The sequence below is a fragment of the Alligator mississippiensis genome, chromosome 5 (genome assembly GCF_030867095.1).
Source record: "Alligator mississippiensis isolate rAllMis1 chromosome 5, rAllMis1, whole genome shotgun sequence".
Lineage (NCBI taxonomy): Eukaryota > Metazoa > Chordata > Crocodylia > Alligatoridae > Alligator > Alligator mississippiensis.
In genome coordinates, this window is record NC_081828.1 from 151605806 (window position 1) to 151619472 (window position 13667).

The 13667-nt window shown below is 38.5% G+C and overlaps 1 protein-coding gene across 3 annotated transcripts in view; it reads left to right on the top strand.

Annotated features, from left to right (window-relative positions):
* The first annotated feature begins 243 nt into the window (after positions 1-243).
* The window catches only part of SATB1 (SATB homeobox 1), a 109362-nt gene continuing 95938 nt past the window's right edge, over positions 244-13667 (top strand). For 2 of the 3 annotated variants that reach the window (XM_019497925.2, XM_019497928.2), the window contains exon 1: positions 244-673. Coding sequence is in view for 1 of the 3 variants with exons in the window: in XM_019497928.2 (XP_019353473.1) it covers positions 670-673 (4 nt within the window). In the remaining 2 variants the exon portion in view is untranslated. Of the gene's footprint in view, positions 674-887; positions 1246-13667 lie in introns of those variants that run through there. The other variant, XM_019497926.2, reaches the window with a different exon arrangement.

The following is a 13667-nucleotide window of genomic DNA, read 5'->3' on the forward strand; positions in this document are numbered from 1 at the left end:
ACCAGCCCAACAACAACAGTGATTAGCTCCTACCCACCTCGCCGGGGCTGGGAGGGGATTGTGTGTGTCTCTCACCTGACTTCCTACTTCACGGGGAGGGAGGGGGGGAGAGGCAGAGCCGCGCACACCCGCCGCTCTCCCCAAGTCAGCCCCCAAAACACGCCGGGCAGGAAGCCGGCGGGAGGGGACAGACAGACAGACAGACAGACGGGCGGGCGGGAGGGCACCAACCGTCCTGCTGCTGCTGCTCCGGCCGAGCCCGGCTCTGGCTGCGGCCGCGCGCCGAGGGAGGAGAGCGGCGGCGGCGGCGGCGGCGGCTCCGGCTCCGGCTCCAGCGCAGGCAACCTCCGCCAGGGGGAGAGGCGAGGCGAGGCGAGGCGCTGAGCCCCCCGCGCCCGGGGCTCCCGGCCCCCCGCCCCGGGGCCGCATCCAGCCGGGCCGCCGCCGGCTCCTCCTGCGCGGCGGGCGGTGTAGCAGCGGGGGCGGGCGGGCGCGTGCGGCTCCCCCCCTTCCTCCTCCTCCCTCCCCCACACCCCCCCCGCTCGCCTTCCTTTAAACGCCCACTGCGGATGGGTGCGAAGCCAACTTGAACTTCAGTGCAATTAAGTTCGCCGGCGCCCGGGAAGCCGACGGTGTCGCCCAGCCTGGCCCGCGCTGCGCTGCGCTCCCATGAGTGAGTGGCCCTTGCCGGGGCCGGGGCCGGGGGTATCCCGCACCTGCCGGGCCGGAGGCGCCGGGCCGGGGGGAAGCGCGACTTGCCTCCAAAGTTTGGCAAAGTTGTCGGGGAGGGCTCGGGCCGGGCAGCGGGGTGGTCCCGGGGCAGCCGTCAATTTGCCGCCGGCGGCCCCGTGGCAAAGCCTCCTTCTAGCATCCCTCGTCCTCCGGCTGCCCTGCGCCGCGGGGGATTTTTTTTGTGTTTTTTCTTTGCCCCTCCTAAAATATATATTACAAAAGGAGCTGGCGATGCTTTGTTCCCACCGGCCGCTTTGGGAGCGAAGCCTTTGCTCAGTGGCCGGGGGGGAGGTCCTGCCCGGTGCCTCCCAAGTTGTCCCAGCTTGGCCCCTGCGAGTGCTGGGGGAGAGCCTTGGACCGCCGCAAACTTGGCTTGACGCGTTGGCCCCCAGCTCGTCAGTGGCAAGGAGTGACGAGGGGGTGGGGGCAAGAATGAGCAGTCAGCTGCATTCAGTCCATCTGCTGGGAAAGGGATCCACCACAGTTTGAGATCCCAGGACTCTCAAGGTGCAGGTAGGTGGGAGAGGAGCAGCCCTGCTTTAGGCTGCTCCATATGACAAGGGGGGGTGACTTTTTTTTTAGCAGCGGTTCTTTCCACTTTCTGTTCTTTGGGTCTAGGCAGGTTCATCGACTTGTCTGCTCCAGGCTGCTGGCAAACATTCGCGTGCAAGCTTACATTTAAAAAAAATTTTTTTTGACAAATGTGCAGACAGGACTAGCAGGAATAGGCATCTGAAATATTAAACAACCTAAGCATCTGTTGTGAAACAAATTTAATGTATTTACTCTGTTTTCTTTCTCGCGTTGTAGGGAAAGGTTACAAGAAGCGTAAAAATTGAAACCAGAGTTGAAGGGAATGGGTTGCATGTTTCAGGATCTCCTTAAGGGTTTCACACAGTCACCAGAGATAAAGGTGTTAACTCAGACGCCTTATTTCAAAACACAACTTGAAACAGGCTGCGTTCAGTGCGAAGGCAGGAATATAGTATAGCGCCTATCATTTGTATCATACTGTTACTATTACTCCACTGTGTTCGTGTGGATGAGGTTATTTGTATGACAGTCCTAAATTGCTATACACAGTTGTATTTTTTTAATGTTAACATATCTCTGTAGTTCTTATTCTTATTAGTTTGCTTACCAAGTGGAGGCAACGTCTCATTATCTATTGGCTATGACTATATAAGTAAAAAGCAAGCAACAAGATAACGCCTGCATGCAGGTTTATAACATATAACAAACAGCATGCATATGGATATAAAATAAGGTGATGTAACAAAAATAAAATCATTGTCTACGCTTGTACCCACTCCTGAATACATTAGCTAATGAAAGAGAAATCACTGACTCCAAGGAATTCCTCTTTGCCCTGTAATAAGAGTAGTCTAAGTTAAAGAAGAACACAGAAGCATAAAGTCTCCAGAAAGCCTGTATAGTTATTTTGGGAATCAATGCATTCCTTCTCTTTTTCCCACAAGTTCAAATATGTAATAAATAATAGTTCTTTGTATGCAAAATGAGTTTACTGAGGCAAAAATATTTAAATGGAATGCATGTTGTCCATACACTTTTAAGAAGTAACAGTTCCTTTCTATATTCTTTGTTATTGATTTTTAAATAGCAAAGTAACTATCTAAAAGAGTTTCCCCAGCTCTTCTCTTGTCATTTTAGCTTCTAAAACAAGTCCTTAAATACTGCTTTTTTCTGAGACAGACGTATGAAACAGGTGAAGTAAGCCTGTGATTCCATGACAGCACATAGTGCTTTGCAAGAATAGGGAAAACGGAGAATCTGCCAAATCAGCCAAAGCATGTATTTGAATGTGATGTAGAAATCATTTTGGTCTGACAGATCATGGTTTGCAGTGTAGGCCCTGGAGGTCAGCTGACAAACACCTGTCCTTATTATTATAGAGATCTTTTGGTTACAGATAGTATTAAACTAAAGACAGTGTGCTCTCTTCAAAGCACCATAGTGATTCTCTAATGTAAACTCCCAAGTGGGATGTAGGCAGGTGCACCTCTTCAAACCAGAGAAGTGTCCGTCTTCTGTGCAGTTAAACCTTGAATAACCACTAACTTCTGTTACGTTACTGTTTCAGTTGGAAAAGGGTTTGAAATCATATGACTTCGGTTCATTCCATCTTGAATTAATATCCAGTATTCTTCAAAAAAAAAAAAAAAATTTAACTATATGAACTAGTTGTTTCTTAAAAATATCCTGTTGACCCAGTTTCTTAACTGAAAACAATAAGATTTAACTCACAGTCCTCCTTAGGCACTTTAGTTATATTTGGAGAATTAGTCAAAGAGGTTACTGTGTTTTAATAAAACTAATATAAAAATATAAAGATCATCTTCTGAATCTGCACTAAAGAAAAAACTATAATTGAAGGTATACTTTTGAATAAAAAATCACAAAAAAGTGATTTTCCCCTCCCCCCCAAATTTTTTTTTCATCCTGTTTCTAGGGACGATGCTAGATACTGCTAGCACAGATACTACTGCAGCATTTTATCACCCTCTTGTGCATACCTGGCATTGCTCTCTCTATATTTAATAAATATCCACTGGAACCACAACTTTCCATCTAGAACAGTTTTAAACATAACTAGAGCATTTTACTTCCTTATAATTTACGTTAATAGATGACGAGTGTATGTACAATCTCCTTAGAAATCATTTTTTTTCCAAAGGGGATATTTTATTTTCAGTTGGGAACTAGATTATAAGAACAAAATAACTCAAAGCATAGGCAATTCTATATATCATTTTATTTTTTATTATATTATGACGATTGTATGATGCCTTCATTAAGAGCAATGGGATGAAGAAATTACAGACAAGCGGGTGTGTTTTACTTGAAACATTTAAAGTTTAGGGATGCTAAAATGAATGTTTTTGGTAAGGTGGTTTGATTATCTAGTATTTTTCATAGAATTTTGGCAAACTAATTTTAATAGAAAAGTGCAAATCATTTAGTATGGGAGGACATATTTTTCAGGTAGAATGGAAGTTCTGTTTTTGCCATTATGGGCATCAGGCATCAGTAATCTGCTTCTCTTGTGGAATGAACACTTCCTACTTAAAGCTATCATGCACCTACTGTTTATTTACGCTGCATTAAACTGACAGCACGGCAATCACAGGAAAAATATTACTTACTTTCCTGAAGTAAATACCAGTTTATAGGTTAGTACATGTATTTATATTCCTGTCGCCACTAAATAATGGCTCTGTCTCCATTTTAATATCTACCTGTGGTGTTATCCAGGGCAGCTGACTCCCGTGTTTGGGGAAGGGGGGGGAAAAAGTTTTATTATCATGCCACACAAAGAGTAACTTTAAAGAAAGATGATTCCATATTCATTTTTGTGGCAGGCAGAAGCCAGCATTAAAGAAACGGCATTTAGTTTTACTGGGCATATTTAAGTTTAAATAGTGAAAATATATTTCCTTAAGAGGATATGCCTCCCCAAGCCACTTAAATTGTATATTCAGACAACAGCAGATAAGGGCAGAAGAATTTTATTAATAACTGAAAGCACATATGTGTGTGTGATGAAAAATGTGTTGAAAATCTGTCACTATATAGTCTAGTATATTTTTTTTTAAACTTTGCCATGAAGTTGCTATAGTTTATCAAAAAAACCCCAACCTGACACAAATGTATCTGTTTGACTGTTGAACAACTATAGTGCTTATTGCCTTGTTATACTTAAACGTTGTAAGTTTTACAAAGCTACTTGCCACTTACGTTATTTTTTAATCTTTGCTTCATTGCCTGTCTGATGATAGTTTTAGTGAAAATGGCTCATTGTTTGAAAAGAGCATAATGGCATTCTCTATCAGACCATTTTGATTATGTTCTTTGATAATGAGGCCAACTTTTTTTTTCATTTACCAAAATGGTTAGATCATATGTCCATTTCCATAAGAATGGTACTAGCAAGATTAATTCCCACCAACATGACCACAGTCTGTAATTGTCATAACAAAGAGGGCAGTGGTCGCTTCTGAAAAAAAAAATGTAGGGGGTTTCCAACATTTACCATCCTGTGGTATGCAAGATTACCACAGTTATCACTATTACTTCGGTCCTTGATCAGTATCGGTTTGCTGTTTGGCAGGTGTTGACTTTCTAATGGCTTCTACAACATACTGCCTTCTGTGTGTGCAGATCTCAACATCCATAGCTGAAGCTATCCACAAAGGTTAAGTGTCCATGTAGAATATCTGAATTTAGATCAATTATAGAAGTAATTCACTTCAGAATTCATATAGTATTATAACATGTCACTTGTTATTGAGTGTTTTGAATGATACATATTTCTCTTTAAACTTGGTGGGCCTGACTCTTCCCTCTAGCATACTGATGAAATAAGGAGTAATTGTATTAAAGTCAATGAAGCCACATTTATGTAGAGCAGGTAAGAGATCAACATTGGGTCTTCATAAGGGGTGAATGAGATACAAACACACATTACTTAGTGCTTTTGAACTTCTGCCAATTATACCTTTTTTGCTTATTTGAGATCTCTTTTTCCATTCCTGAGTAAATAGCATAACATTTTTTTAGTATGCAGGCCTATTTATTTTCCTTCTGTTGTTCTATAATACCTTACCTTTGATAACACAGTTTTATATAACTGTAGGTTCATAAAATAACCCATCTTCACCTGTGTCAATGATTTTCTTTCATGAACTGCAGTTCATTTAGACAGTGTGATCTGATTGTTTGCAAAAGTGGACCTGGAGGCACCAGAAATATTCTGTCGGAAAGATGGTAGTATGTGCTTCATGCACCAGCTGAGTTGGACCGTTACAGCTCCCAGCTGCTGCCTGCTCCACCTCTTTCCCTTAGCTTATTATAAAATGACCTGAGGAATAGAAGATGCTTTAAATCCAGAATGCATCTCATCCTCTCAGCATCAGGATGTTGCTCTGGCAGCAAGAACTTGGCCAGCAGCGTTTGTGTGTAATTCCTCTTGTTATTCACTGTAGCAGTAGTGACACATCTAACCACAGGGACTGTCTTAAGGATAACTCCTTAATCCTCTCCTAGTACTTAAGAGTACCAGAATGAGGGCCAGACCTTATTCCACCAATTAGACATCTAAGAAGCACTTACACGTTTTAGGCAATCCTGTGCCATCCTGCCAAAGTCCCTGAAAAGATACTTTTGTAAGGTGTAGCCTGAAGACTAAGTCGCAAAAAGCAATGAGGACCCATCCACCCCTTATGTTAACAATTTTTCAGGGACTAGAGCAGGGTGGAATAGAATTGTGCTTAGAACCTGCATGGATAGAATAGTCTGGCCCTGAATTCTGTTCCCAACTCTGGCACTGACCAAAAGCATTACCTTGGGCAAGTCACTATAGCAACATATTCAACATGCCTTTACACAATGCGCACAGAATACGATTTTCGTAAGTGCTGAGTCTTCACAAATCCAGTTGAAATCATGGAAGACAAAGCTGCTTAACATCTCAAGTCAGATGTATACTGAAGTCCTGTTCTTCCTATCTGCAAAACAGATATAATAGTACCTACTCATCTCTTAGGGATGTCGTGAGGTTTAATTCATTTCTTTATTTTTGCAAAGGACTCTGAAATCCTTGAATGAAAATGCTATACTGTAAAAATGCAAATTAGTAGCGGTAGTCTGGAAATAAAGGCAAATGAAATTTCAACCCAAGTATACAATTATAATCAAAATTTAAATAAGATTTTTTTTATAGTGAACAGCCAAAAGTTTGTCTTTCTTTCTGTTTTTGACTGTGAAATTTTTTATTTATTTATTTATCGTAGTTGAGTCTCCTTGTTGAGTGTAAAAGGTCCTAGGGACAATTAAAAGCATCTTAAAAGTTGAAAAATGATAGTTTTAGCTTTTAAGGATTCATTGTATCACAATAATACTGCATGCTTATTAGTGTTACTTGTACGCTAGACATTTAATTACAGTCTTTGTGAGACATGTTATCTGTGTATTAACCATCACATAAAAAGAATGATATATTCTCTTACATACAAGCTCTTGCTTGCCAGTCCTCTTTTTTAAGATTATAGATTCAGGTCTGTAATCCAGAGTTTTCACATCTTTAGTTAGATCAGCTCAATTTCCTACATTTTTTTTCTGTAGGAACAAGGCATTTGCTGTAAAGATTTTTCTATTTCAAGTTGATTGCTTTTTTACAGTAGTACTTAAATTGTCATCTGTCACATGGAAACACATCCAATATGTCTCTGTCAATTCAAATTAAATGACCTTTAAGGACAAGTTTAGAAGTTTTTTTTTTTAAACATTTTTTCTGTTGCATGTATAGTAAGTGTCAGAAAGTAATCTATTTGTATAGTGTAGTGGGGCTTTTTTCTGCATACATAACTTGACATTAGGGGGACATTTGGAACCTTCCTTTCCATAAATAATATTAGTGTCTAAAATATATTCTGTATCATAAATACAAATGTGATTAGTGATTTGGACTACAAACTACTATACGAAGGTGACCATGTTTGTAAGCAAGATAACATACGGACTTACAGCCAGATTTTCCCTCAACTGTGTGGGCAAGTACCACTTACGATGATCCTGAAATGTTAAATGTTCCATAAACGTAACTCTTATTACTGTCAGTGTTTTGCACTGAGGTCACTTACAGGATCAGGTACAATGAAAACTGTACATGATTATCTGAGGCAACAGTTGAGAATATTGATATGATCTTAGCCTCTACTCTTTACCAAAAAAAAAAAAACAACCGAACTTTACAGGATTAGACTCAGTTCCTGCAGCATTGCTGTTGGGCCCATATCAATAATCTGTGCAAGTCTTCCATTAAGTAAGTCTGTCCTATTGCCCTTTTTATTTTATTTTATTTTATTTTTTTTTTTTTTTGCTTGGCTCACCGAATGCTGGAATCTCTTTGGCTAGTCCTGTAGAATACTGTTATACTAGAAAGGCAAAGGATGTGGCCCTTTATAACAATATCATCTATTGAATTTGAATCCCATTACCTGCTGAACTTGAGTTATTTATCTTGTGAGAAAACAGCTTCTATATTACATGTTCCAATGACAGCTAAATTAATAGGATAGTCATAAGAATGCTTATTAATTTGTGGCTATTCTGAAAAATGCTTTCTAGATAAAGTTATACCAGCAGAATTGATATTTTTTTTATGCATTTGTTCTATAGTTAAATAGAGTTATTTGTGTGGCACAAGGAAAGATATTCCTCAGAAGCATTATGCTGTTTGACATACTGTATTTTCAAGCAGTATTTCATGTAAGTTCTGTCTCTTTAAAAATGCAGTCTCCTCTATTTGCCCTATTAATTGTTGATATGTTGCCATCCACGAGACAAAAATTAGAGCTGTAATTAAATAATCATGTGATGCTCCTTAGTGCCAGTGAGAGCAAACTCATTTTTCCAGGCCCTGATGGTCACTGATTATTGTATTACTACTGGCTTGCTTTATTTTTTTAATGGTTCTATATCACTAGGTTACTTAACCACTGCACTCTTTCATATTCTTCAATTTCTTTAATTTTAGAAGTCAGTTAATTGGCTAGTAGTCCACAGGGATGTAAGGTAGACATATACCTATTCTGCTTTTAGTCACCCGATTGGTTCTTTTGGGAGAACTACAACAGTGGTGTGGTTGTGTGCCATTTAATTTACACTGGTGTTTTGGCTGGGATGGATGCATATGGGGAATGCCAGGAGAATTACAAAAGGAGCAGGGTATTAAAATTCAAAAATGATTAAAATTGAAATAAAAGGATGCTGCTTCTTTGCCAGTACCCTGGCAGTCATAATGACACATAGAGATTAGTTTCCACCTTCATCTTTTCCTTCTTTCTCATTTCCTCTTGTTTATTGTTGACACATTTTCCTTATGTCTCTGCTTCTCATCTCTCTTCATCTCCTTCTTTCAATGTTACATGTTCCTACTTTTCTCCTTCCTTAAGCATAGAGAAGCTTACTTAACCTTATTATAACAATAACTGAATAGGTTATTAATATTTAATACACACATTAAAATTCTTCTCTTAAACATAGGTCAGCTCTATTATTAACTGACATGTTATTTTTCATTTAAAAAATCTTTATTCTGCCCTTACTGTTTCTCAAACACCCTTTACTTTGTTGGTGATTTAACACACAATGTTTGGAAAACTGTGCTAGACTAGTGAAAAAAGAACTTACCAGTCATGGATAATCAATTATGCATGAATTCAGATATAACAGATGGAAACTGGTGAGTTAAAGTTTCTCTTTAGCTTCATGATTTTTTTTGTTTTGTTTTTGTGACACCTGTCTCTTATGTATAGATAAACATCTAACATAGCATACTGCTTTTTATGCATCTTTGTGGGTTTTTTTCCTAAGCATAAACTCATTTTTCCCCTGTTCTTAACTTATTGTTCTTAATTTGTTTGACTGCAGGGGTTTCTATGCTGACTCTGGGGTTAAATTATCCTCTGATGAAACTGGCGTTTTAACTTGTGATAAATTATACAATGCCATTTAATCTAAAAATTGGGCAGCAGCATGATTTCTTAAATTGTAGAAGCCTAGTTTTGCTGCCTTCTACACTTGTGGCCTACACTGAGATAGCATTGGAGCAATAGGGTAGAATCTCGCTATGCGTATGTATTTATGTATGCATAGACAGCCATTCTTATGATGATGATTGTGTAGGCATACACTTCAGAGGCATTAATTAAATTTCTTTCAATCGTTTGACAATACAGCAGATTGTTTTAATTCCTTATATTCAGAAGTTAAATCTAGACTAGAGGTAACATTTCCTTGGTGTGTGGAAAGATTTAAACAGATCTAAATGAAATAGAAAAGACAATAACCATTTGCCACATTCCCACAACAGCAAAACTGGTAGCAACTGAAAGAACAAATAAGATAAAATGTTCTTTTTATCCCTCTCCCTCCCCCCAAAATGATTTTAAACCAAAAGAAGATAAAAAAGAGCCTAGCATGTTGGTGTTGCATGTGATATGATAGTCTTGAAGTGTAGATCAATAACAGCAACATATTGGCGGGGTAGCATAGAGTGTACTACAGTATGTGGCATTTTGGGTGACACGGAAGTAGAACATAGGTAACTTGGCATTTAGGTTACTTTTTTATGACTACGTAATCTACATCAGTTTTCAGATATTTGAAATATTACCTTCAACTGAAAAAGTACCTTTTCTTACCTGGCTCCGTACACATATGAAACTGTACGTCCTGGAAGTGTTGAACAAAGATATTTCCCATCAGTATACCTACAAGATGACAATGTATTCAAATAATACAAAAGTGGACTATGGATTTTTTTTAACGAAGTATTTTTAAAAATCTAGTGACTATGCTAAACTTTTTGTATCTTTTACACGTTATTTACGTTGTTTTACATAGAAAACAATCACATAGGAAGGTATTTTTGAAACAACGGAACACAAAGCATGTGATGCATTTTGCTGTATACTATAGATGGACTTGCAAGGAAATAAATGTAGGTACTGTGAAAATTTCTCGTTTCTTTCTTATATAGCAACTGATATCTGAGGGTGGAAGCTGGTGCATGCAGCAAGCTTCCACCACATTTTGTCAGAACTGTAACTTTATCAACTAAAGTATAGGGGATTTTTCAAAATTTTGGATTTACCACAGGGAATATTTATTTATTATAATTTGGGATTTTCTTTTTCTTGTGCCAGGACCTTGGTACAAACTGTTATCTACTATTCTTGCTCAAGGACCCTAAAAATCTTCACTTGTGAGGGGGGATCCCACCTTTTAATAATATCCATTTGGATTTTCTACTCTGATTAGTTATTAATTACTTAAATCAATTACTCAACAACAGTTATGCTTGGGTTTGTTAGGAAACTAAGAAGCAGTGATTTAGTGAGTGAAAACATTGTGTGCATTAATAACGCTTTTCTTTGATTACTGACCTAAGATTTGATGCTATTGTTATATTCATTCATTCAGTTTTAATCAGATTTTTTAAAGCATTCCAAAATGGTTTGGATATTTATAAAGCACTAGACGTACATTTTTGAGTTGTCTTGACTTTTGTGCTGAGTTACTCAATTGCTTTCATATTGGGTTCCTTGCTTTTGAATTAGGCTCCTGAGCACTTAAATGGGATGTTTTAACATTGGATATCTATAAATTCTTTATTTTAGTACTTAAACATGGCCAGAGTTTGTATGGGTGCTTCCTCTCCCCCTGCACCCCTGCTTCTCCCCAAAGATAGCTGTGCAAAACTCATTACTTTTTGTTTGCATGGAATCTTATGACATTTGAACTTTCTGGAATAAATCCTTAAATTCAAACCAATTTTGGTCCATACCACTAAAGTCTCATTGGTTTTTACCCCAAAACAGTATGCTTTGCATGTATTTGATGTGAAACACATATTGACTCTTACAAAGATTGGTCAGAAATAGATATGCCATTTAGGTTAGAAGGTTTTTTGAACCTTAGAAAAAGTGTGGCAGGACCTGGGCAGAGTTCTGACTTAGTGATGAAACTGGAAACAGGACATTTCATGTGGTTTTGGGGTTTCATAATGAAAGTTTGACAGTTCAGATCATCAATCAGTTCTAACCATTTGCTTAAACCTAAAGTTTTCCCCTTTTTTGAGCTTATAACAACTATCAATAGATTTTCGAGGAAGTGATTCTATTGTACTATATGCTTCGAGAAAAGAATCGTCCTCCCATTGAGGAGGACTACTGTGTAAGAAGTCACTGCCATTTTAACTCATTGGAAGAAGTGTCGAGTAGTATGTAGCTGACTGGTTCTTGTGTAGCAATAGCTGTGTTGGCCTAGGCTTTTTGCATAGTAACCTTCAGTTTTGCTTGGACTATGTGAAAATACCATCCTTGATCAAAATGTTGTCTTAAATCCATTTGTTTGGTAGCTTCATGCTTTATATTAGTTGAAAGTTTTTTTTTTGAAGAAAGACATTCTGTATTTTTGGTTGGAGGATGTCACTTGAATACATTGCAGAACACTATGGCTAAATTCTGGCTGTTGTAAATAGGGTGTTTTTTGGTGGAGGGGTAAAGTGCTTGTTGGTAATAGCTTACATCTGTGATATTAAGCTGCTCAGTACAATGTTTGCGGTATCTCAGCAAGCTCAAAAATTAATACAGGTGCCGCTTGAACATGTCCCTAAAATAACACTGCTTATTAACCAAATCCTTTGACATAACAGTTAGCAATTCCAACCCTCCACCCCCATCCCTTGCCTAATTATCTAGTGCCTGGGAAAGTCAGAGTTTTAACAGAGATAACCCCTCAAAATTAAGTATCTTCCCACAAATGTACTTTAAAATGATATCTTAAGCACCCATCTACCAAAGTGTAACCTGAGGGCTGTTAGTGGTCTGTAGAACACTTGTGTGTGACATAGCAGACCTGGATGACTACGTAAAGCTGACTTTTCTTCTCACTTCAAGTTCCTGAATTGTTTTAAACGTGAAGTATAACCTCCACTTACAAGTTTTCTTTGTAAATGATTGCTGGAGTTGGCACATGGAAGTTCCAGATTTGAATTGGCAAACGGGTGGTCTGTACCACCAAGAATGGAAGAGGCCCACATAAATCCTCTTTCAATATGAAGTTCATTCTTTAAGTGGTTCGCAGATTCCATACCTTAAAGTCTGTCTTGTCTCTTAATTTTTGTGCCAGTTGTAACACTGACATCCACAGGAAAGAAACTGTTCTTCTACAGAATAGGAGCAAAACAGGCAACAGCAATGTGAGCTGTCCCTCATTGCTCCAGTGAAGTGCCTCAAAACTATCTCTACAGTGTTCAGTTCCTATGCCCATATCTCTGAGATTTCTCTGCTGAGATTTTCATCAAGGGCACTAATTGATGCTAATTATTGTCAGAATTTGGGGGCTGTAGACACTTTCCTAGTAGCTTTTCAGCTAACTTGGATTTGCACTGACATCGCAGAAATGAAAGATTCTCTATTTTTTTTATTATGAATCTGTATAGCCCTTCAGTTGCTATCCCTTATGTTTGTGTTGCTTTTGCTTCGTTATTTTGGATAATTAATGTACCTTGGTGTGACTTGTTTGGCAGCAAGAGGTAAACTAAAATAACCATCCTAGTTAAATCAGCAGATAAATGTATGTTTCCCCAATAATAAAATTGTCTGAGTCAAGAGATGCACCTGTCACATTGATTTATGCAGAATGGGTGTGGTAATCTGACAAAAAGTTGTTTGTTTTATCTTGTATTGAATCTGCACACTCCTACCTAAATCTGTCTTGTAAGAAGGCTATTTTAATGATTGAAATATATTGCAGAAACAGTTTCTGAGACTATCCTCAGATATGTAGTCAGTAGAAAGGTGTCTGTTTGGTATGTGAGTGTACACGTCTGTAAACTAAATGACACATCCCAATATAAAATACAGCACTATGGGACATCATGTAGATATGATATTTCCTAGGGGATTCTTGGTCTGTAAACTAAGGAGTGCATTACATGTAGCCATGTATGTAGGTTTTTCACCTCTGACAGATACAGTAAGGATAATTTACTTCACTTAATAAGCAATTAAGTACAGTTTAGTACAGCTGACTATTACAAGTTAAATATTCATGTTATGTAACCGTTTCACATCATCATATATGAAAGAACGCAAATGAATCAAAATTGCTTATGAAAATGTGAGAGGAGGCAACGGCTTATCTAGCATGCCTTTTTGACAAGCATACTAGCAGGTCCAGGGCAGGTGTCAATCCCAAAACTAGCTTGCTATATACCTCCCCGTTCGCTTAGATGAATGTCACAGAATGTTGCAATGTGTATTGCGCGAACACAGAATTCTTGAGTTATAATTAATTTGTGATTGTCACAGTCCAGTTGGCTAAGCTGTTTGAACTGTAGTTTTAGA